This window comes from Rattus norvegicus, chromosome 5, assembly GCF_036323735.1.
Source record: "Rattus norvegicus strain BN/NHsdMcwi chromosome 5, GRCr8, whole genome shotgun sequence".
Lineage (NCBI taxonomy): Eukaryota > Metazoa > Chordata > Mammalia > Rodentia > Muridae > Rattus > Rattus norvegicus.
In genome coordinates, this window is record NC_086023.1 from 162,296,432 (window position 1) to 162,322,124 (window position 25,693).

Consider the following 25,693-nt stretch of genomic DNA (forward strand, 5'->3'; position numbering starts at 1 on the left):
CTGACCCAGCTGTAAACACTTCACAGACATGGTTTCTCTGTGCAGCCCTGGCTGTCTCAAAATTCAGTGTGGACCTGGCTGGCCTCAAACTCATAGAGATCCACACACCTCTGCCTCTAGAGTGTTGGGATTAAACATGTGCACCACCACATATGGCTCAAAGTACATTATTTTATCCAAAGTGAAAAAGTAAAACCATGCCAGCCCTCTACAAAACTGTTAAAAATACAACTGTGGTTGTCTACACATTAACCAGAGATAACCCTAAAAGGAAGGGACTGTGTTGTTTCCAGGGACACATACACAGGCCCTGAGTATAGAACCTTTACAAACAAAACATGTTTCTGCTTCTCACCTTGGCCTCTATGCAAAGATTCAAAGAAATCGTGTCGAGTGAAGTGAGCCTCCTCCTGACTACTAACGCTGGCTGACCCGGAGGGCGGGCAAAATGCCCGACTGACTTCAGGCCCCGCACCATCCCTGCCTGCCAGCTGAGTGCAATTCAAAGAATAGAGTTTAATGTCTTTGATTTCCACCTGCAGCCGGTCACTTCTGGATTCATCATCTCCTGCCACAAAATTCTGGATGAATATCTGTCCCAAGTGTCCAACCAACAGCTCAGGACTCCCAGGCCTCCGAGGGATAGAAACAACTGGAGACTCAATGTTTATGTTCAAGATGAGCTTCACCGTGTCTGATCGAGGGGAAGGAAGGCCAAACCCATAGATTTCATTCTCCTCCAAGACAAAGGGATCCCTGGTCTTCTTCGGGGTTTCGAAGAGTGACACCATCTCACTGTACTCGGCAGTCTTGGTGGCTAATACTGTGGTCACTTTGGTGGCTGCACTTTTCAACATACTGCGGAAATTCTCTTCCAGCTCATCCATAGATAATGTCAACTCCTTTAAGAATTTAGCAGAGTGGTTATAATGCAAAGATGCCATCTTCAGGTTGAGGAAGCATTCCTGTTTGGATTTCTCAGCAAATGTGAAACTCAACGCTTCAGTCAGAGATGCATCTTCCATTCTGACAAACACACTTTCAAAATAGCCAATGTCGCTGACTATGTTCTCATAGCCTATGGAGTTTCCGATGCTGACGACATACTGGTTCTTCACATTCTCTTGTGTTAGGTCCATGAGCTGCAAACAGCCAAGGGAGCCATTCATGTCAAACGAGCTGCCCATCGACACGTTCACCTTGGTGCCACCAATACTGGCTGTTGCGATTTTCCTGCCATGTCTCTCTCCATCAGACATCCCCACTGTCCGAAGCAGCAGGAGGTTGAGCCTGTGGATCTCCACAGCGACCTCCGTGTTCTGCTCGTAAGTCGACTGAACTGTGCCCTGCTCCATAATACTTCTCTCAAGGTCAGTCATCAGAGGTTGGGGGCTCACATCATCCTTTTCCTTAGGGAAGGATTTTTGAAGAAAACCAATGAGCTCCACAATGGTCTCTGGGTTTAGGATGATGTCCAAGTTATTTACCTGAAGGGAAATGACCTGCAGAGTACTGTCCAAGTTCATGGATGGGCACTCTGAACTCACAAACTGATACTCCAGTTTAATTAGGGATTCTTGTTCTTTGGTGAGAATTTTCTCTAGGGAAACACTAGTAGTGGCTGATTGGTCGTTGAGGGTGGCCACGTCAGTTTGGAAGGCCACATTAGGTCCTGAAACAGGAGACTGTGCCCTACTATCCCGGAGGCTTCCTGTGGGAATATCAAAACTCAGATTCTTATGTGAAGCCATCAAAAGGTCAAAATCAGCACCATAAGTCTGCATGGTGTCCACCAGGAGCAATCCGTGAACAGTCAGGGAGACCTCAGCATCATAGGGTCTTTTCACAAAGTGAGCATTGGTGCCAAACACCTTGAGCACTGAGATGTAGCGGCCACTGCTCTCAACACCAAGCTGCATGCAGTTCACCTTGAATTCCGCTAGGAGGAGCTGTGACTCCACTAGCACCTCCCGTGTGTGCTGCTCCAGCATTACAATACTCTGGGTCAAGTTCATTACAGAATCCTGCAAGCTTCCCCGAGGTCCTTCCTGGGGGAAAATCTTCTCTCTGAACTGGGTGTCAGAGGGCTTTGTTTCAGGAGTGGTGAGGAGAGCAAAGCAGTTCTTCAAGGCAGATATCTTATCCTCATTGATGTGGATTTTTAAGTCTGGTAAGTTGCCTGAGAGCACAGCCCCAGGGTACTTGGGGTCTGATGTGTAAATCAGCCGACGTTCTAACTGTAGATGAACATTGAATTTCTCAACTACATGTGTTGGCCCCACATCAATGTCCTGCACACGTTTCCAGTTGTCTCTCACGCGCCCTACCATGACCTGGAGGTCCATGAATGTCAAGGAGTACCTCTCATACATCTGTGTGCTCATTAGATGAGCCTGAAGCTGTTCCTCACTAAACTCCACTCCAGAAAACGGTGGTGTTTTCTCCCCATTGCTGCTGTTGGTCTCTGGAGGTGGGGTGCTGGGAGGAGTGGCAAGAGGGGTCTTATATTCATCATCACTGAACTGATTCTCTTCAGAGGCTGAGTCATCCCCACTTTTCCTCCTAGAGTCTTCTTCAGGGGGAAATGAAAAGACCATAAGTGAAAAATCTCCTACTTGCTCCTTCCCTCCCTTCTTTCCTTTTTCCCTCCTTCCCTCCCTCCTTCTCTCTCTCCCTCCCGCCCTTATTATAAATAAAGAGGGCTAGACAGAGAGCTCAGTGCTGAGGAACACTTTCTGCTCTTGCACAAGATCCAGGATTGGTTCCCAGCACCCACAAGCCAACTCATTGATTGCTTGTAACTCCACTTCCAGGAAACTAGATGCCCTCTTTTGGCCTCTTCAGGCTCCTGCACAGACATAGTACACATAAACTCAGATAATTCATATTAAAAAAAAGTAAATTTTTAAAAAGAATCTCAAATTCCACCAAATCATAGACACAGATTTAAAATTCTATTATAAAATATTTCAGCACTTCAGAGGCAGAGGCAGGCAAATCATTCTAAGTCTGAGAACAGCCTACTCTCATAGTAAGTTCCAAGCCTGTCAGACCTAGATTATGAGTCTTTGCCTCATCTTACGAACAATGAGGAGGAGGAGGAGGAGGAAGAGGAAGAGAAAGAGGAAGAAGGGGAGGAAGAGAGGAGGAAGAGAAAGAGGAGGAAGGGGAGGAAGGGAAAGAAGAGGAGGAAGAGAAAGAAGAGGAAGGGGAGGAAGAGGAAGAGGAGGAGGAAGAGGAAGAGGAAGAAGAAAGCTTTCACCAAGCTGGTGTTTTTTTAAGTGGATGAAAATGATAGACATCACTGTGAAACTATTCATTCAATGTGAACTTAATCTGTTAAACTAAAAACTAAAATACAAAGAGTAAAAATGTACGTAAAATTCCCTCCAAGCTCACATTAGGATGCTGAAGCTGCCAGCTACTGCCAGCATTTTCACACCTGACACTGGCAGGGCTGCTGACACAGCTCTCTTACAGCACTCTCCAAACTTATATTCTCCACTTACTATAGTGGTCATTTTGTTCCCCTACTAGAATATTCTTGCTATGCACAATATCCTTATCTGGCATATAAAGGCAGAAAAATAAAACCAACAACAAAGTTGTCTGTAACTGCCATACAAGTAACATAATACATAAAATTTTAAAAATAAAAAACTAACATCCCATCTCTAACCCTGAGTATTAGGAAGTGTTTATCAAAATGCAGTGTCACACAGAAGGATATTACTGGCAAAAGTGCAAACTCAAACAACCACCTTGGAAATCAATTTGGCAATTTGTCAGAAAACTGGGAATAGTTTTACTTCAAGACCCAGCTATACCACCTTGGGGAAATACCCAAAAGATGCTCCACCATCCCACAAAGACACTTGCTCAACTATGTTCATGGCAGCTTATTCATAATAGCCAGAAGCTGGAAACAACCTAGATGTCCTTCAACTGAAAATGGATAAAGAAAATATGGTATTTCTACACTATGGAATACCATTCAGCTATTAAGAACAAAGACATCATGATTTTTGCAGGCAAATGGATGGGTCTTAAGAATATAATCCAGGGGGCTGGAGAGATGGCTCAGCAGTTAAGAGCACTGACTGCTCTTCCAGAGGTCCTGAGTTCAAATCTCAGCAACCACATGGTGGCTTACAACCATCTGTAATGGGATCTGATGCCCTCTTCTGGTGTGGCTGAAGACAGTGACAGTGTACTTATATATAATAAATAAATCTTAAAAAAAAAAAAAAGAAAATAATCCAGAGTGAGATAACCCAGTCCCAAAAGGACATGCATGGTATGTACTCACTGATAACTAGAAATTAGCCATAAAATACAGGTATGATGCTACATTACACAGACCCAACGAAGCTAAACAAGAATGAAGGTCCAAGGGAGGAAACTTGAATCTCAGTTAGAAGGGGGAATAAAATAGTTATAAGAGTCAGACAGAGGGAGGTAAATGGGAAGGAGGACACGTGAGGAGAATAATGGGGGTGGTTCAGGTTCAGACATGGAGAAGGACGGGAGAGATATGTAGATAGCAATGGAAATCAGCCAGTGAAGGAGATGAAGGGAGGTACCCAAGAATCAATGGGGGTGACCTTTACTGTGATGCACAGTATTGGGGATTATGTAACCTGAAGAGGCCAATTCCTGTAGCCAGGCAGAAACCCTGGTAGAGCAATAGAGACACCAACCCACCCACAAACCTTTCGACCCAAAAGGTATCCTGTCTATAGGAAATGCCAGCACAGGGAATGGAACAGAAACTGAGGGAATGGCCAACCAATAACAGATCCAACTTGAGACCCATCCCTGTGCAAGCATCAATCCCAAACAACATTAATGATAGTCTATTATGCCTGTAGACAGGAGCATGTTGTCCTCTGAGAGGCTCTACCCCACAGCTGACTCAAACTAATCCAGACATCGCTAGCCAAACAGTGGATGGAACTTGGGGACTCTTATGGAAGAAGGATTAAGAACCCAGAAGGGAATAGGAACTCCACAAGAAGACCAACATCATCAACTAACCTGGATGTTTGTGGCTCTCAGAATTTGAACCACCAGCCAAAGAATATAAAATGGCGGGACCTAGACCTCCCCACACATATGTAGCAGATATGCCACTTGGTCTTCATGTGGGTCCTAAACAACTTGAATGGGGCTATCCCAAAAGCCATTGCCTGTATATGGGATATGTCCTATCTGGGCTGCCTTGTCTGGCATCAGTTCAAGATATCCTTAGCCTTGAAGAGACTGGAAGAGTGAGTGAGGGGGGAAATAGCCAGGGGTGACCCACAGGAAAAGGGGGAACTGGTAGAGAGGATGGGGAAAGACTGGGAGGGATTACTGGGGGTTTGGGGGATGAGTGGGATGTAAAGTAAATAAATAAAAAAAATAATTAAGGGCTAGAGAGATGACTCAGTGGTTAAAAGCACTGAGGTCCTGAGTTCAATTCCCAGACACCATGTGGTGGCTCACAACCATCTGGGATCCGATGTCCTCTTCTGGTGTGTTTGACAGCTATAGTGCACTCATATAAATAAATATTTTTTTTAAATTAATTAAAAAAAAAGCCACAGCTAGACTCTCCTCTCAAGATGGTTGCAATTAGAAGGTCAGATAACAAGTAATGAGAGGATGTGGGGAAACTAGAATCGTAACAAACAGTGGGCATATAAGCCATTTGGGAAAGAATCTGGTAGTCCCTAAAAATGTTAAATGTAAGGCTAACACACAGCCCAGCAACTCCACTCCTGGGCGACCATGTGAAAGAACTGAACATTTGCATTGCTACAAAAACATGATGTGACTGTGAATGGTATTATTTGAACAGTGGGGTTCAGGGGCAGTGTTGCCAATGTTTACTAACCAAAAAACAGATAAATAAAATCTGGTATATCCAAAAAGGGACTGGTAAAAGCATAAAAAGAAATGTGATACTACACACACACACACACACACACACACACACACACACTACCACCACCACCACCACCACAACAACAACAATGACGAACACTGAAAGTAGTTATTATTAACCAAGTAACAGGTGTACTTTGGAGAGTTTTTGTTTGGTTGGTTGGTTGGTTGGATTGTTTTTTAACGTGTGTGTGTGTGTGTGTGTGTGTGTGTGTACACACCTATATGTATATCACATACATGCTTGGTACCCACAGGTCAGAAGAGAGTATTGTTTCCCCTGAAAAACTCAAAATAAGGATGACTGTGAGCCATTGTGTAGGATCTAGGAACTGAATCCAGGATCTCTGCAAAAGCAGCATGTACTCTTAACCCCTGAGCCATCTCTCCAGACCCAAAACTTTACAGTCTTAAAATGTTATGAAAACCTTCTGTCCAGTTTTCTGTAATGAAGCTACACTGACACTCTACCTTGTTTCCTTACACACTGACACTCTACCTTGGGTGTTGGTCAAAAGCATTCTTCCAAGATCCACAACAACCAGCACAGGATTCTTGAAAGTGAAATCATCTGGAAATATCACTTGAGGGGCAGAAATGTCCAATCGAACAGTCCACCGCTTACTTTCCTCCTGTGGACGCAAAATAAAACTCAGTTGCAAACCTGCTGTAACCCAAGAACTCAAAGCAAGAGAAACACAGGTTCAAGGCTAGCCCGGGCTGTGCAATTCTATCACTGATAACCCTGACTGCCAATGGTCTTTATAGAGGTGTCCAAGCATCCCTGAAACCCCGTCCAGGATGCCAGTCCTCGCAATACAGGACACTCAATACTTGTTGGCTGGGGATATTATTAGAGGCTGATACTTGACGAAGAGAGGATCAATTAGCCAACTATTAATTTGAGGAGTTGTTTGTACTGACTGATGATCCCTGGATTAAGAGGGGTTTTGTTCATAGTTTACAGGTCTGATGTTGTGGTACATGCCTTTAATCCCAGCACACAGGCAGATCTCTGAGTTCAAGCCTTCCTGGTCTACAGAGTAAGAGTGTCAGAACAGCCAAGGCTACAGAGAGAAACTATCTCAAAAACTAAAACTATATATGAAAAAAATTAATAAAAATTAGAAAAAAAAGAAAAGAAAAATGTCCTTTTGTGTGTATGAAGATATCAGGAAGGTACTAATAAGTTATGCTGAAACTCATACACTCACACACAGGAAATCAAGACTAATTCCCCCCCCCCCCATCCTAAGTCCTTCGGTATTTGACTTGGAACACCATGGCCAACTTTCCCACAGCTGGTTCTACAGGGTTCAAAAGCAGCCACACTTGTCTAACAGCTCCATCTATCACCATGCTTGGCAGTGCACTGTCAGAAATGCCCTTTCAGACAATTAAGCTGTTTCTTGTCCTTGAATCAGCTGGACACACAGCACCACAAAGTTACCATACTTGCAAATCAGATCTGGAGAAAGACACAAGCAAGTCTGAAGAGTACCCACAACACTCAAAAGGCAGAGGCAAGTTGATCTTTCAGTTCAAGGCCACCCTAGTCTACAAACAGAGTTCCAGGAGAGCCAGCTACAGAGAGGCCATGTCTCAAAATGAAAACAAAATTAAACAAAGTACCTAAGGAAGTACCCTCAGAGCAAGAAAAGCATAATCTAATCAGCATCATTCATTTCTTAATCAGACCATTAATAGAAAAGGCATGAGCTATTTAAAATGCTAGCCAGAAGGATATACTATAAATCAGGAGCTTGTCAGGAAACATGGTTGCCTCTCCCACCCCCAAACAGAATCACACAAGGTCACTTACAATAAAATCTCCCACAAGCAAACGGTCAAGAGTTTGTCGGATCTCAGCCTTGGTCTGCATCTTCAACTTGTTATATTGTCTTCGGGCTGCTTCAGCTACCCTCAACTCAAGCTCAGACTGATAACCAAAGCCTGCAGGATTGGAAAGGCAAAAGATGTCAGCTTGCAAGTGACTGGGCCAATAAGACACCACCACTTCTGCCCTCACCCACATCCACCAAAGTGGAAAAAGCAATCAGTAACAAACAGAGCTCTCTTCTCTGAGATGGCCTGCCACAGCAACAGCAGCGAGAAGGCCTGGGGGAGTGTGGACAGACTGAGGACATGGAGGCACAGAAGGGAAGGGCACCTCTCAGAATCCCTAAAACCATTTCTAAAAATTCCAAAGTGCTGTATTTCAAAAATCACATAAAGCAGAATATTGAAGGCAAAATGTTAGCCAGTTCTGTCATGGTTACTGTTTCCTCCCTGTCAGTGAAAGTACTTCTCTAACTGTCTCAGTCTCTGTAGGGAATAAAGGAAGTCACAAGTGTATCAACTGTTCAGTCTACACTGTAAAAGAACAGAGATGCTGCCATCTAGAAGGAAATTCTTGAACATTCCACTGTAGTTCACCAAGCTAAAACATCCTAGCTGGCCAAAGAAATAGCCATCCCACAATGAGGGTAGAAAAGTGCATCCTAAGGAGACGTGGGAAGGAGAGCTGGCCCAGAGCGCTGACTAAGTGTCCTCACACAATCCTGCCACTTACTCTGCAGGGTCTTGCAGCACTATCGGGTCTTCCAAATGTTATGCACTGCACCAGTAATCAGCAAGATTTTTTTCAAAGGTAACATAGGATCAAACAAACAAAAAAGTTAACCTGAGGTATGAACCTTTCCCTTGTAGAAAAAGTCTGCCACTTTTTTAATAGCCTGTGGGTTGTAGATGATGTTCAAGGGCCTTGTGCTGACATGCAGCCGCCTCTCAAAGTGGCTGTGCACTGGGTTTCTCTCATAGAGCATCTCAAAGACTGGATTGTCTGGATCGGCAGCTAAAGGAAAGAACAGAAGATGTAGAACACAACAAAAGCAGCACCACACCCACAGAGGCCTGGAAAGCATTCTGGGAAAAAGACATTTTCAAAATTCTTTTCTAATCTCTTCACAATTATGCAGATTCTTAAAAGAAAGTCTAATGTGACCTGACTCTAATTTTTAACAGGAATCTTGACAGCTAGACTACCGTATTTGCTCCCATAATGCAGTGCAAGGCCCAGAGGCCTTGCAAAAACACTCTAGTGACACCAGGGGAAAAGAGTCCTACCCAGAGAGTTCATGCTGCTTTCCAGAGCAACATGGATCCACCTGGCAAGTCACTATGCACAGAACAGAAATCAAAGTCTACCAATCAATAATAATGTGTTTTTTAAGGATTAATTTTAAGAACGTATGAAAAATTACCAGAGTATTGATCACTTCTGTCTTCCGATGCAGTTTGAAGACCAAAAGACTGTGAGACTCTGCCAACTTCTTTCTGCTATTAAACATATATACAAACCCACTTCAGCAGGTAAAGGGGACAGTGCGCTGCCCCCTTTACCTGGCACACTCTGCTCCTTCTTTGCACACATGACTCAAAGCCCCTTCACACTGGGCTACCACATCCAAGCATTCACTACTGTGCCATTTCCCAGAGCAGACAACAATAATTGAATATTTATAACTTTTCAAATTTTAATTCCACCCTCCTATACTTTCTAAGAACATTCAAAAAGAAGTATGGACAGAATGGACAGGTCGATACTCATTTAGACTATGTGTTTGACTATAGAGCAGAGATCCCCTGGTTGGTAAAGGATATTACATATAAATCTGAACTGATATAAGGGACTGAAGGTAGTTCTCCTCTGACTCCTAGAAAGATGGGATTTCACATTAGCACAGCAAGTTATGAGCAGGGCTGTGAGCCATGGAAGAGACTCAACTGTCAACCCTGACGTACAGAAAGCACGAGTGGTGTTCCTGACATTATCCCCAGGTAGACAGACATATCCACAGTGGCCACAGCATGGCGAGGAAATGCAGAGCCACACAGCTCACTAGTATTTCCTCTCTAACAGAGGACCTAGTCCCAGGCTGACTCCAATCATCACATGTCAAAATAAGTCCAATTAACAGGACTTCTGACTTCCTAAAATAGACGTAATTCACTGACACACACGTGTGCTAGCCATGCCAATGCAGTGCACATTGACACACATGTGTGCTAACCATACCACTGCAGCACACACTGACGTGTGCTAGGCACGCCACTGCCGTACATACCGGATTGGGGAAGACCAGAAGAGGAAACATGGTTCCTTCCGTAGCCAGGTCTCGGAGGAACAGTCCACCCAACCGAACTAAAAGCAAGGAGGAGTTTCTTCGGGGAAGAGACTCTGCTAGAAGTTTTACATCTATAAGAGATAAATGTAAGAGACAGTATCACGTTCTAAGGCCTAATGTGCTTTATACCTACAAATAATGCACTTATTTTACAACAAACTATGTGACTCTAGGAAGTGTTTTTCATGAAATTTGAATATACATATGCGCGTGCACGTGTACGTACACACACACACACACACACACACACACACACACACACACACACCTGTCTGTCTACATAAGCATACAAAGACTTTAGGAGGTTTCTCAGTAGAGTGAACTGTTTTGGTTTTTGTTTTGAGACAGGCTCTTACTATGTAGTCCTGACAGGCCTAGTACTCTATGCATAACCTAAAACTCAGAGAGATCCACCCACGTATCTCTGCCTCTTGAATGCTGGATTTAAAGGTGCACACCACGTCTCACCTCACAATGAATTTTAAGTAGAGCCTTCACAAGTATGTTGAAGCAATCTGCTATCTCATTTAAGTTTATGACAGTTCAGCTCTCAGGATTATGAAGTCAGAGCAGTAAGCCTCTGCCTGTCTGTCGGTCTGTCTGTCTGTCTGTCTAAAACATTTTTAGACTACCAAAGCATCTCAGATAAGCTGCCATAAAACATGAGATGTCCAAGCCAACATCTGTTCATTTACTCATATCTCTTTAATTCAGTCACAGAAAAAAAAAATTGATCAATACCATTCTGGATGATCATGTTTCCCTGCTCTCTGAAATACACTTGCAAACCCAAATGATACTCATAGCACCTCTATGGTCATTCAGACAACGAGTAGCTGAAGGACTAAGTCATCCAATGTGCATGCCCCAGGTGACTTCAACTAGACAGTGCACTGCCTCCGAACGTGACTTCTCATTCTATAAAATGTGTCCTATTCCTTGTTTATTTAGGACCTTCTTTTGTTTTTATGTGATATGCGTACGATTTTCCTGTGTAAAATAACCCAGTAGGGCCAGGGTTAAGCTCAGTGGCAATGCACTTACCTGGTACGTGCAAGTCCCTGAGTTCAATCCCTAGCACCATAAAATGAATTAATAAATTTAACTAATAGTAAATTATTAGTTAATTCAGAATGAATCAAATGCTCAAGTACAGTCCAGTGTGTATACTGGAAGAGGCTGATACATGCTTTACATAAGAAATGTTTTGGTTGGGGATTTAGCTCAGTGATAGAGCGCTTGCCTAGCAAGCGCAAAGCCCTGGGTCCGGTCCCCAGCTCCAAAAAAAAAAAAAAAAAAAAAAGAAAAGAAATGCTTTAGGTCAGCTACAGTAAGTACTACAGACCACGAGCTCAGTGTCAATGAACCAGTGCAGATACACATTAAACAAGATGTGCAGACACACTCACACCGGGGAAGGCAGGTTTACATAATGATCAGCTGGTAAGTGTGATGATTATGACCTCACAGACACCTAGCCTGCACTCTCCCTATAGTTTGAAGCATTCTGAGACTCTTTTGGGTTTGGAGGGGTGTGTGTGTGTGTGTGTGTGTTACACATAGGTACCCTCAGAAATTAGAGGTGCTGGGTCCTGTCCTGGTTATTTTGTTTTGTTTTGTTTTTTGTCAATTTGATACAAATTGATACTGAAAAGAGGGCCACAATGGAGAAAATGCTTCCATAAGATTGGCTGTAGGCAACCTTGTCAGGCATTTTCTTATCAGCGATGGTTATGGGAGGTCCCCCATACTCGGTGAATCGTGACACCCCTAGGCAGGTGGCCCTGAGAAGTGTAAGAAAGAATGAAGTGTGTGTGGGGGGCGGGGGTTACACACCTTTACATCCAGACTCTAAACAACACAGATGACAAGAACAGACAGTGCTTTGGCACTGAGAGGGCAGAGCTGGCTCTGAGCAGTACCTGAGAACTCGAGCTGCATGAACGCACTCTCGTTGGCATGAGCAGCGCCCCGCTCCTGGTGCAAGAGAGTCACAGTGCCCCGCTGTAGCTGCACATTCAGCTTGGCAAAGACGTGATCTCTCTTTGTGTAGGTATTCATACATGAAGCATCTGCAGTGGGGTCAAAGAACTCCTCGGTGCCTACATGTATGGGAAAATGGGCTTAAGAGAACATACAGAGAGCAAGACCAGATCCCCTGGCTGGGATGATGCTGTTGAACCAGGTTTCCCTTCTTTAGACAACAACCGGAAGTCAGAGAGGACTAAATAGCCATGGCCACAACCCACATGTGACTAGCAGGCAGTGTGACACTTGAGGCTGATGTGACCAATGCAATTTAACTCAGCTAGTGCCCACACTAGTATCATAGGACTGTACAGGGCCTCTGCACGGCCATCAAGCCTCAGAGTTTGTTTGTGATCAAGCTCAGATTTAGTTCTCTAACAATAGCTGCCATTTGGACCTGTCTAAATAATGTACAAAGAATGACAATGTCCATAAAGTCTCTTCCAGATGTGCCTTCCCTCTACCTCTATGAGACTGCTGTCCAAACGTAACCTTTAAGTCTGTAAATGACCTATCAAGCTTTTGCACAAAGAATGGAATAACGTTTAGGACCTAACCCTCCACTCTGGCTGAAAGCTTGGCTGCAAATGGGATCCCAACCTACCCAAGATATCTTCAGGCATCCAGTGCTCATGTGACTCTGCTGTCAGTCCTTCTGCCACTTTCCCTTCAGGGCTCTGCTGTCCATACCAGCCACCCCACCCTGGAAACCAGGACTGCAAGTACTGCAGCATCCCACTGCCTCCGCTGCCATCTGGGTCACCAGGTGAGGCTCCCGGAGAATCAAACTGAGGCTCTCGAAGACTCTGTGTAATCACAAAGAGGCAGGCATGAAGAGCCATGGACAGATGCTGTGATGTGCCATGGGTTGCCATGTGTCCTGACAGGAGCACAAGCACGTCAACACCGAAGGGCTCAGGGTGTGCTGGGAACAAATGACCCTTCCTACGCAGATTTCTTACCTCTGCTAGCTCCTCTTGCTTGTAAAATCTATCATGAACAAGTTCACGCAGAATCTTCAATTCCTCAAAGCTCTGTTCCTCCTCAATTCGACACATCTCCTCCTGTTTGGGACAAAATAAAACTCAGACACTGCAGCACTGGACAAAGTGAGCAGCCTCATCAATAAACTGGCCACAACCCCTCCCTGAAGGTTGAGAAATGGGACATTAACAAGTGTCGTGCAAGCTGCCTCTGGTTTCAATGGGGTTTTCTACAACCCAGCATTTGTTACTTGTTCTCAAAAACTCCACTAGAACCAGTTGGAGCAAACAGAGCAATGAGAACATAATTTGCTTCAGTGGGTGGCTGCTGAGGCATCCTGCTCTGCACAGCACTGACTCAAATCACAAGCAGCCTTACACATTAGCTCATGAGATCAAAGGAAGCAGAGTTCCCACCTTCCAAGAGGAAGCTGAGGTCCAAGCTCATGCATGTATGCATGTTGGCCCAGCTCCTGCGTATTCACAATTAACAAAGGTGTGATCATTTCAACATGTTTCTTACTAGTTACTAAAGAGTAGTAGCAAGAACTATTATTATCATTTTTAGAAAGTAAAGTTACCCATCCTAAACAATGTCATATTTCCTAACAGTAGAAGGACACACTGTAAGTGTGGCCCACACCTCACAGAGCTGCTGTCACTCGGTCACCTCAACAGTGATGATTCAGATCCTTCTCAAGGTATCCTGCCTCTGCCTTCAAGAAAGCTATTCAGAACAAAATGTCTGATGTAGCCCATCCTTTTCACAAGGTGCCCATTGTCAGTAGTCATGTCAGACACCACTGAACACAGCAATAAGCAAGTGAGGACCATGACTTCAGCTTGCAGCAGGAAGGGTGAGAATTCAGGGGTTCAGCATGACTGCTGGGGATCATCCAGTAGAGAACTGTTCCTTTTTTCTTATAAAATTCAACAAAAGCAACCATCCATCAAAAATAACCTGAGCCATAATGTAGAGAATGGTCACAAAATCAAAACAATGAAGGAGCAAAGCAGCCGATTGCCTTCCCTTTCACTGGGAAAGAAAAGAAGACAGAAGCAGGAAGGGGTGAGGTGGAGACCGGCACCTGGCAGAGCTGGTTCTAGGGTATCTAGCCTGCAGGGGACTCAGATAAGAATCGCCTTCTCACCTGTGGTACCTGCTCTGGCTTTACCTCTATCACCAAGAAGTCCAAGGTCAATCAAGTCAACTAGGATTACAGAAAATGTAGGCCAAAATCCACAAAAATTAGTCAAAGACTAACAGACTAGGTTCAGGACTGGAAGAAACACTGATGAGTCCGTGAAATTCTCCCTGGTACATACATAAAACTGTACCAGGAGTGGCCTGGCAAGATCATGGGCATCCCCTCAGGGAGCAGGATGAAGCATACTTCTGGCCAAGATGAAGCGTACTACCTTCCAAGAAGTCCCAACTCTACTGAGCCTGACACTGGCCTACGTCTTCAGAGACTCAGCTGTTTTTTTCAACCTATGAGAGAACATTCTTAGCTAAGTGTAGTGGCTCATGCCTGTAATGTCAGGACTGTGGAAGTAGAAGCAGGAGGATAAGGCCTTCAAAACTAGCCTCAGCTGCACATAATCTTGAGGACAGCTACATGAAATGGGCTGGGCTACATGAATGCTGTCTCAAAACCAACCAAGAAAAAAACACACCAAGAAAAAAATACTAAGCAAGTAGTCCACTCACCTTGTCATCTGCAGACAGCACGCCTCCTTTTAACTTGTTGAAATATCTGTCAGTGTAAAACACAGCATCTCGGGCACGATGCAACAGGAAATCCCAGGTACAGCACTTCCTCTGCTCTCTGATCTCATACAAATTAGCGTTCAGGGCAAAATACCACCATTCTCGACAACTGCAACAATTCAGGACAGTATGTTACTCCTTCCGGAAAAACCAGGGCAATATTCTTCATCCAGGACAATCCAGAACACTGCTCGCCCTTGACTAAGTAAATTTCTCCTATTAGCCCACTGTCTCTGTCTTGGGTCCATTTTAACATTAAGCTAAACTCAATATGCAGAAGAGTGAATCTGCTGCCAAAGAACACTGAAGTACACAGTGTGTGTGTCAATAACAGCACAGCATGTAACCAACAGGCCTCACCAGAGCAGTCCTCTCCAGGGAGGAAATCACTGATGGCAATAAGGCAAGAGCCATCTTGACATAATCACCACACATTTGACCATTACAGATGTCAACTGAAGACATACATGGAAATACGTGAGGTCTTTTAAAAGGGTTAACAAGTCAGACTGGTCACACTTAATCACGATAACATGAAGAGAGGCTTTATGGGGCAGAAGAGATGGCAGCAGTAAAGCACACGCTGAGGCTGGGCATGGAGGCACACATCTTTGATCCCACCACTCAAGAAGCAAAGGCAGGCAGATCCAGGAGTTTGATGATAACCTGCTCTACACAGGGAGTTCCAGGACATCAAGGGTTACATAAAAAGACTCTAACACAAATAAATCATACTGTTCTTAGAGCGGACCAGAGTTCAGTTCCCAGGAACCACAGAGGCTTACAATGGCCTTTAATCCCAGCTTCAATCTATACCCTCTTCCCGCCTCTATGGGCTCGTGCTTTCATGTGTATACACACATAAGCTTAAACATAATTTAAATTCAAATATATTTTAAGGAAGAGAATCGATGTTTGCTCTGGAAGCAGAGAACGCAGCTTACATAATGCAGCCAAACAGACTAAGGACAGACTAAGGGGCTTGAAAGGTGCTGCACACAAGAAGGTGCAGCACGCAACAGCGGTCTGCCTGCTGAGTGAAAGCCAGGTCTTCTGAGTTTCCCTACCCTCATTCTAAGGGTGGCTCTTACCGCAGCAGAGAGACAACAAGAAAATCAATAATAACAACAGGCATTTTGTGCCCTTTTTGTCCCAAATATTTTTTCTATTTCTATTTCTTTATGGATAATACAGTCACACATGTTAAAACCTCGCTAACTGCATCAAAGTTAAACCAACTGCCCTTTCTTCTGCAGCCTCATGTACAGAAGGGGCAGGGGGAGCATGCACTCTTTATGGGTGACATGGAGAGGTGCCCTTACTTCTTGGACACAGCCACTTTGGGTTTCCACTTCCGGAATTTCACCTGCCTCTCCTTTCGTTCCAGCTCCTTGAGGAATGCCATGATCTGCCGGTACTGCAGCTTTGTTAGAGTAAGAGATACTGGATTAGGACAGAATTGGGGATTGTGGCTCAGTCAAGACCGCAAGAACAAGTCATCACTTAATCTGCTGAGATGGACGCCAGTGACCGAAGCATCAGCAGGAGGCACTTTGATGGCCTCAGTTCTCCCGTGTTCTTTGCTCAGCACCCAAAAAGTACCCAACCAAAATCCACATAAAGTGGGCCTGAGCTCAGTTTCCCCATATGATGCCACGTGGGTTTACACCTAACAGTCTGGGGTCAAACAATGCTGAGGACACTGCCCAGGGGCAGGTTTTCCTTTGCTCCAGCTCCCAGCAGGGGACCTGAGCCTCTGGAAAGAACATGGTACCTGAGACAGCTTCAAGGGAATGGTCTCCAGTTGAATATCACATTCAATCCTCGGGCTGTGCCGGGACCTCAGAGGCTCCTTGGAGCAGTTCCTTTTCAAGAGGGCAGATGCGCATACAGGCTCCAAGATGTAGTGGTGACTGCGACTCTCCATGCTCCTGGCCATGGCCTCCTGTGTCACAGAACACTGACTATACACGGACCAACTTCCTGTCTGTTACCTTCTACAGTACTGGGAATTCAGCCATGGGCTCGGTCATAGCATCAATGTTACCTAATCCACTTTATGCCACCTGGAACTGGGGAAACCATTTTTCTCCATTTCACTAAAGTACCTACAGTTTCTTTACAAAAAGACTAAGTTAGGCTTTTTCTCAGTCCTTCCCAAGCAGTGACACTGTCTATCTATATAAGTGTCTTACAGGAATACCACCATGGTAATGTTTAAGGAGAAACCCAAGCAGGATGACCCCTCCATAAAAAACTGACCTGATGCCCTGCTCTGTTCACTCAAAACCTTCATGTTCAGTTCCAACTGACCAACAAAATGTTGACCACTGTGTGTCACAGGCACACAGCAGTAAGCAAGGAATTAGACAAACAGACACATCTTAAAAACAGAACTTTAGCTGGGCATGGCAATGCATGTACCATTAGTAGAAGCACTTGGAAGATAGAGGTAAGCAGATCTCTGTGAGTTCTAGGACAGCCTGTTCTACATAGCTGAATTCTAGGATAGCCAGGGCTACGTAGAGAGACCCTGCCTCAAAATTAATTTAATTAATATATTTATTAATTGAACATTAAATTAATTGGTATTTAATAATTAAACTTTCTATTAATAATTCAGTCCATTGGTATTTATAATTTTATTAATATTAACTGAATGTGTTAAATTAGTGATTACTAAATACTAATACACTTAATTAATTAAATTAAAGAACAACTTTACATGAAAAAGAGACACATGAACAAAAGTCACCAAGTAACCTGATCCAAGTTAAACACACAAGCTAATGTGCATCTGAAGTTGAAACCTTCAGACTCGAGAAGCTCCTCAGGCAGACTCAAGAGAGAAGATGCTTGTCGACACGGACACAGGGGACAACCGCCTGCAAACCAGGGTCGCTGCACCATGAGCCTCAAAGCCATCTTACACAGAAGCCCCAAAGCAGAACATACCTGCAGCTCCGCTTGAGGCAAATCCCCCAATAAAGTGCAATTGACATCCCAGTAGATACTGAACTCAGCCACATCTAATCGTTTTTTTCGCATTAGTTTCTGTACCTGAGAGAAGAAAGGGGAAGACACAGGATGATGGCCTTTAATTTCAGATATAACTGTTGTTTACACATCAGGCATTCTGCAAGGGGCAAGAGATGCAATCCTGAAGGAAAACAGTCTACTCTTGTACAGCTTAAACTAAGAGGCAAGGCAGGTTGATCTCTGTGAGTTCAAGGCCAGCCTTGGTAGTGAGTTCCAAGAAAGCCAGAGGTACATAAGGCCCCACCTGAATGAGTAAGTAGGTATTAAATAAATAAATAAATACAATCAATTGGCAATATCAGCATGCACAAATATTTTTAGTTATACAGAAGCAGCAATGGATATCTAAGATGCTATGAGCAAACAAACAGAAAATAGCATTGGGCAGATGAGTATCAAAATACCTGTAAATCAGCACAAAAGGCCTGATATCTTCAGGGTACAGTGATTGCATTTCTGAACTAGAACTCTTGAATGGTAGAAAAACAGTATGGGTACATGTGCATGAACACGTATTTGAAGTGGAAGTCACTTAAGTATAGAGAAACTATCTTGGAATATTATAAGGGTTATCAGTTCGGACAGTGTCCTCTTCCAAGAAGTCCCCATCAACCACAAGGATGAGTATGTCCTTATTTGTAAACACCGTCTGCGCAGACAGAATCAGGTTATTGCAAAGCCATGCTGGATGAGTGTAGGCAAAGTGAATGAATGGGGTCTTTGTAAAAAGAAAAGGACACAGGAGAGAAGGACTTGCGAATCTAGACACAGAGACCAGCACGCGGCATCTATAGGACAAGGAACCATTAAGTGGAGGGTAGTGCGGACGCACTGATCCTCAGAGTTTCAGAAGCCTCGGGCTTCTTAGTTTCACATTTCTCCAGAAGCAGAGGATACAGTGCTACAGCTTTCTTGTTTTTACCTTCAGTTTTGTTTTGCTTTGCTTTGCTTTGTTCTGTTCTGAGGCAGGGCATCACTATGTAGCCCTTGGCTGGCCTAGAACTCACTATATAGACCAGACTAGAGATCTGACTGCCTCTGCCTCCTGGGTACTGGAATTAAAGGCATGTACCACCACATCCTGCTTATATTTTATATGAATGGAGATTTTGCCTGAATGAATGTCTGTACATTGTATGTAGTCAGTGCCTGCAGAGACCTGAAGTGGGTCCCAGATGCACAAGCACACAAAGGCTCAAAAGCCTTTAAACAATTGTCCTAGGAAACAAAAATTAAAGGATTCTAAGCCTGGCATGTGGTGGGCACACAAGTAATTCCCAGAACTTGGAAAATAAGGAAGACAAGAGGACCAGAAATCTAAAGAGATATCTGGCTATGTAGTAAATTACAAATCAAGGTTGGCCTATGCTCCATGAGGCCATCTCAAACTTTGAAATAAGCTGCTAAGTTTTACTGTATTTGCTGACAATGTCAACCTCCATGGCCCTGCCCAAGAGATCATTTACTCTTGCAGAGCTGTGGTGGTGTACACCTTTAATCCTGGGCTCCAGAGGCAGAGACAGATAGATCTCTGTGAGTTCAAGGCCAGCCTGGTCTACAGAGCTAGTTCTAGGGCACCCAGGGCTACCCAGAAAAACCCTGTCTTAAACAACAACAATGACATTTATTCTATTTTATGGAGTGGGGTGTTATCTGACTGTAGAACAGGAAATACAATTAAGATGGTAGCCATCCTGGAAGACGATAATAAAACCCTGTCTCAAAAAAACCCAACCAAGTGTATATGGAGAATCAGCATTTTATCAGGCAAGTATAAAGCACCACAGACATGACACATAATAGCTTTACGAAAAGAGACAGTGTGGAAACTGTCACAGACATTCCCAGGCAGAGAGTGAAACTGAGAGCAGAAGGAGTTTCCTCCCACCTCAGCTTCTTTATGTATAAAACCAAAGTGATGGAATAGACCAATGAAAAGCAACTGTTTCCTCTTCCCAGTAAATTAACTTTAGTTACCTACATATAAGACACACACATAGCAAGGCAAAGTAGCAGCACACTGCTTACATAGCACTCAAGGACAGAGGGCGGAGTCCCAGGCCTCCCAGCATGGAGTTTTACTCTTGTCTTTGGTCAGATCTCATACTCACAGGCTCATTTGCAGCATTCTGCATGGAAACATTCTTAATGCAGATGCCAAATGCAAAAGGATGAGAGGGATTGGTCAGACCATCTTCAAAACGCAAATGGACATCTTGAATTTTTAACTGCAAAGGGAAAAGAAAGGGAAAATATATTTAAATAATTCTTGCCGGTAAAATCCTATACGTGGGGGCCAAGGACAGAGGGCATCTACACACAGATATCAGTGTGCTGAAAATTCCAAGGTAACATGATCACAAACCACTCAAGAATAACAGATCACTATGATGAATATTATGTCAGGAAGGCTGTAATCAAGCCTTTCTAGAAGACAATGTAAACATTTAACCACAACAATACCAGGGCCCAGAGAGATGGTTCAGCAGCCACATAGCCTAGCAATATCAGTTCAATGCCCAGAACCCTCATAAATATGAAAGGAAAACAAACACCACAGTGTCCTCTGACCTGTGCACATACCCCCACCACGCTCACACATATAATAACTATAAATTGATTTTTTTTAAAGAGGAGAGAGAAAACAAATGAATAACACCACTGAATCAACATAACTGCTCCTGCTTTTCTTCTCTTTCTAGGAATCTGAGCCCAGGAACACCTGCAAGACTCATAAGGTCTGGGTGAATCTCCATATGTGTTTAATTCTTCTTACTCCTGTGAGTGAGAGAAGATACTCTGCTTTGGTGAGTAAAAGATAATAATGGAGCCTGTACATAGCTCAAAAGTTGAGTGCGTGTTTATCATATGCAAGGACCTGGATTTAGCCCTCGGCACTATAAAACAGAGGAAAAAGATAAATGTATGTGGCCAAGAAAAGTGTTTGTTTAGCTTCATTAGCCATTACTAAAATACAAACAAGGCCAGGGAAATGACTCGGTGAGAAGAATTCTTGTTTTGCAAGCATGAGGATCTGAGTTCAAGTCTACAGCACCCACACAGAAAGTCAGGCATGGATGGCGGCTACACTTGCCTGTAATGCCAGCACTGACATGACAGAGACAGACAGATCCCAGAACCTTGGTGATCAGATCAGCCAGTAAAAACGGTAAGCTGTAACCCAAGCAGAGACTCTGTCTTAAGGCAATAAGGTAGAGAGCAACAGACGAAGACACCTGATACACTGCTTTGGCCTTCATATTCTGCAAACTTGTGTGCATGCACAAACATAAACCACACGCACCACAGAAAAGGGGAAAAGAAAGTCAAACAATAAGTTATCACCATACTAATATTACCATCATGGTATTGAGGCCAACGTGAGGAAACCAGTGCTTACTATTGATGGCAAAAATCATAATATGGACCAGTGAGGTGGTCCCATGGGTAAAGGCACTGGCCACCAAGACTGATGATCTGAGATCAATCCCTAGGACCCGTGTAGAAGAAAACCAAATTGTGCAAGCTGTCCTCTGACTTCCAAATGTACGTATGTACATGTACACACACACACACACACACACACACACACACACACACACACACACACACGAAAACTTTGTTAAAAAATGATGGTTAGGGTGCTCAGTCCTAAATGGCACAAGTACAACGTTACCCCCTCCAAGGCTCAGGACCATCAAGCAAGAAGAGACAGAAAAGATATAAGACCTGGAGGATGAGGAGTGGAGGAGTACACAGTAGGCGGCGTGTCTTTTTGCCACACTCATGCAGTTAGCTTCTCTGAGAGTGCACACAACCAGCAACACCCCAAGCAGAGGCCCCACCATTCCTGTGATTACACTACAGATAAGTCACCCTCTGGGGAAAGACATTTCTGGGGTCAGCAAAAGGCTAGGCAGGCAAGTGTGCTGGCCGCCAAGTCTGAGGACCTGAGTTTGATCCCCAGGACCCACAGAATAAAAGAGAACCAAATGTCACAAGGAATCTTCTTACTTCCACATGTGCCCCTACCTCCCCCTCCCTCATAAATAAATAAATGTAAAAAACAATGCTTTATAAGAAAAAATATTCCTGTTGTAGAAAATATGTACACACCTGCACATAAAGCATTGTGCACATATGCCCTGATCCCACTCCTGATGGTCAAACACGTACACACTGCACTGCAGCCTATTAAACGCAGTACGACACATCAGTGCAAGGTCACAGCTCACACACTAAGCAGTGGGGACCCCACCTCTCATTTTGCAGATGAAAACACAATGACCAGAGAGGTTAGATGACTTGCCCAGAAACCAGTCATCCAGACCTAAATAACTTGGCTTCTGAAGTAAGAAATCCTTTAGCAAGTGGGATTCCAACATTCAAAAAGAAAGTGTGGTAAGGGGAGGAGGAGTGAAATGGAAAACGCCTACTCATACCAGCTATAGCAAGAAAGACCTGTGTCGGTCTCACAAGCCAGGACTTGCCTTTCAGTTTTTCCCTTTGGCAACAACATCTAAAAAGGCACACCTGAACAGCCAGCCCCCAACACTGCACCAGCTAAACCCACAAGAAACAAGCAACTCGGAAGCGAAAACACAGTGAAACCTCAGAAGCCCTTCATGTGCCCTCATAGAGGTGACAGGACTCACCTCGATATTCTCCACAATCCTTGTGACGACCGAGGCAGTGACTGAATACCAGTATGATTCTCCCTTCTGCTGCCGCCGCTCACTCTGCAAAGGAAAGAGCCCGTGTCAGCAGAGACTAGTGCTTCACTGTTGGGGATGTCACAGGCGCCCCCAAAGCACAGGGCCTTGCCTTCCATCTCTCCTCCAGGGCTTGAAGCAGAACTTTCTTACGCTCCCTCTCCAGTAACTTCTCCTTCTCATCATTGAAGTCCTGGATTTTCTCAGGGGCACCAATTACATGGAGGCCGGAGATGGAGATCACCCAAGGGTCCACATGGGGGCGGTAGAAAGGAATCTGAAGGGTCACTTTCCCAATCAAGCCTGGAAGGAGAAGGGTCCTCTCATTAAACACATGCACACTCCTCAGGTCTCTCAAAGTAGCTCTAGCTCCCTTTAAGGCACACAGATTGCTTTTACCATTATTTATTTTATTAAAAAATAAAAAGCTGACAAGTGTGGTGGTGCATGTAGGAAATGATAAAGACACAAAGGTAGGAGAATCATAAGTCCAAGGCCAGCAGGAGCACCTTGGAGCGTGACGTTTAGCTCTGGTAGAACTTGTGCCTTGGAAGTGCAAGGCCCTGGTTCCATCACCAGCATCAGAAGAAAAAATTAAAAAGTCAATAATCAACAAAAGAGCAAGCCAGGTGTAGTGGTGCAGGTCTGTAATCCCAGCACTCAGGTGGCTAAGGCAGAGGAATGGCAAGGTAAAGCCAGCCTGGATCACAAACTGAGTTCAAGGCTAGCCATTCAGGTTCCTACATATGTGAAACAAGTGTAGGATCTGTAAGAGCCACCTTAAAATAAAGTAATTAATTAAAAAGAACCAATGTGATGGTTTGTATATGCTCGGCCCAGGGAGTGCATGCACAATTAGAAGGTGTGGCCCTGTTGGAGTAGGTGTGTCACTGTGGGTGTGGGCTCTAAGACTCTCATCCTAGCTGCCTGGAAGCCACTATTCTGCTAGCAACCTTAATATGCAGATGTAGAACTCTCAGCTCCTCCCGCACCATGCCTGCCTAGATGCTGCCATGTTCCCACCTTGAAGATAATGGACTGAACCTCTGAACCTATAAACCAGCCCCAATTAAGTGTTGTCCTTATAAGAGTTGCCTTGGGAGAAAAAAAAAAGAGTTGCCTTGGTCATGATGTCGTTTCATAGCAGTAAAGCCATAACTAAGACAATCAGCTACAATGAATTAAGCTGGAAAATGCCCACGGAGTTTTTTTCATATCAAATATAGATTATCTACTATGGAAACACGTGGTTCCCACTGGACCAATCTTGAATTCCTAAGAGGTATCCTAGGTACCCACCTGCAGAGCCTGGACACAGAACTTATCTCTTGTTAATAACTGGCTGGTTGGTAGGTATTTGTTGGGATTATCATGCTTACATATCTAACCTTGACCAGACCCATTGTAAACCGGAACAGACAGCACAGTGTATGGATAAAGAAACCTAATGCTCACAAAAACTTGGCTCGGCTACCTTGCCTGTAGCATATGCTTACTTCCCAACTTCTTCTATTTTAGCCAAGCCTTTAAGCTCTAGATAATAAAAGACATCTCGGGTTGGGGATTTAGCTCAGCGGTAGAGCGCTTGCCTAGGAAGCGCAAGGCCCTGGGTTCGGTCCCCAGCTCCGAAAAAAAGAACCAAAAAAAAAAAAAAAAAAAAAAAAAAAAAGACATCTCACTGAGCATGGTGGCACATGCCTTTAATCCCAGCACTTGGAAGGCAGAGATAGAATCTCTGTGAGTTTGAAGCCAGCCCAGTAACATACTGAGTTTAGGCCAGCCTGATCTGCATAGTGAGCATCAGGCCAGCCAGGGCTACATAGTGAGACTTTGTCTCAAAACTCAAGGTTAAGAGTGGAGCATTGAGAACGGTGTTTTCCGTTTTGTGTGGCTCTGGGGAAGGAACCATGGCCCTCATATATCCATGCTTGCTCAGCAAAGACTATTACCACAGTCTTACCAGTGGTATTGCTAATGATAATACTAAATGACTGACAGCCTAGTCTAAGAGCAAATTAAGAATATAGGTGCATTCTGAGCTCAGTGATAGAATACTTGCTCTACACGTACAAAGTCCTACGTTCAATTAGCACCATAGGGGCAGGAGAAAATGTTTATTATTTTATTAAAAAAATCATGAAAAATTAGCTTTCCCTAGGAAAATATGACTTATAACCAAACCTAGATGCCCATTTGAATTAATGTAGAGTGTCAGTTATTTGTTTGTTTGGTTTGAGACAAGGTCATACTGTGTTGGGCTTGAATGCCTGACCTTCCTTCTCCCTCCCAAATGCTGGGTTACAGGCATGTTCTGCTCTGCCAGGCCACAGAAGCAGTACTGAAGGAGTTTGCAAAAGGATAAGAAGCATTCTGACAGCAAAACAGAACTTCACACATCTTACTGACTTTTTGTAAGAAACAAGGATGAGTTTGATAATACAAAAGATGCTGTGGTTTGCCCTGGAGTCATCTGTATTTTGATGCTAATTCTGCTGCCCCAGGGACCGCTAGGCTAGTCACTACTCAGGACTCAGGTGACTTGTCAGAACCTTCTCCCCATTTAATTTGTAAAATACAGGTGAGGGCTGGTACAGAATAGAACGAGGCCTGTCATTGGACAAGAAGGAAGGATGGGCGGGAGAAAAGTTTGAGGGAAGGGGAGGAGACAGGAACAAAAAGGAGGAAGAGACAGGAAGGATGAGAAAAGCGCAGAAGAGAACATGGAGGCTGAGGTTAAGATTCCACACTGTACCTTTACAGGTTGTTATGAATGTTCCTGAGGGATGGTTGTGTACAGGGCTTTGTATATTTAGGTGGGCAATTATATCTTACCAATTGGGTCAAAGGTTATTGTGTGTTCTTTCATGTAGTGATTTAAGTGTAAGAAAGTGTGCGGCAGCTAGAGACATTGAGCTGCCGCGGAATTGGGATGTGTGTTTCTGATATGGAAACCTGCTTAGGAACTAGATAGGTAGAGGTTGCTGCCAGGCTTGGAGAGAGGCCTTCAGCAGTATGATATGGGATGGAGCAGAGCGGGTGAGAGGC

General features: G+C 44.1%; 2 protein-coding genes across 10 annotated transcripts in view; one reads left to right on the forward strand and one right to left on the reverse strand.

Moving 5' to 3' along the window:
* LOC103692519 (60S ribosomal protein L9 pseudogene) overlaps positions 1-25,693 on the forward strand; it is a 1,198,372-nt gene that overhangs the window by 681,686 nt on the left and 490,993 nt on the right. The window lies entirely within an intron of this gene.
* Positions 1-25,693, reverse strand: part of Vps13d (vacuolar protein sorting 13 homolog D) — a 225,390-nt gene that overhangs the window by 182,700 nt on the left and 16,997 nt on the right. For 7 of the 9 annotated variants that reach the window (XR_005504466.2, XM_006239353.5, XM_063287848.1 and 4 more), the window contains 16 exon segments: positions 22,761-22,951; positions 22,592-22,675; positions 20,048-20,164; positions 17,853-17,957; positions 16,672-16,842; positions 16,220-16,320; positions 14,838-15,006; positions 13,106-13,207; positions 12,748-12,949; positions 12,038-12,217; positions 10,056-10,186; positions 9,192-9,267; positions 8,612-8,782; positions 7,751-7,881; positions 6,428-6,560; positions 356-2,572 (listed from right to left, as the gene is read on the reverse strand). Coding sequence is in view for 8 of the 9 variants with exons in the window: in XM_006239353.5 (XP_006239415.1) it covers positions 356-2,572; positions 6,428-6,560; positions 7,751-7,881; positions 8,612-8,782; positions 9,192-9,267; positions 10,056-10,186; positions 12,038-12,217; positions 12,748-12,949; positions 13,106-13,207; positions 14,838-15,006; positions 16,220-16,320; positions 16,672-16,842; positions 17,853-17,957; positions 20,048-20,164; positions 22,592-22,675; positions 22,761-22,951 (4,281 nt within the window). In the remaining variant the exon portion in view is untranslated. 9 annotated transcript variants of the gene reach the window in all.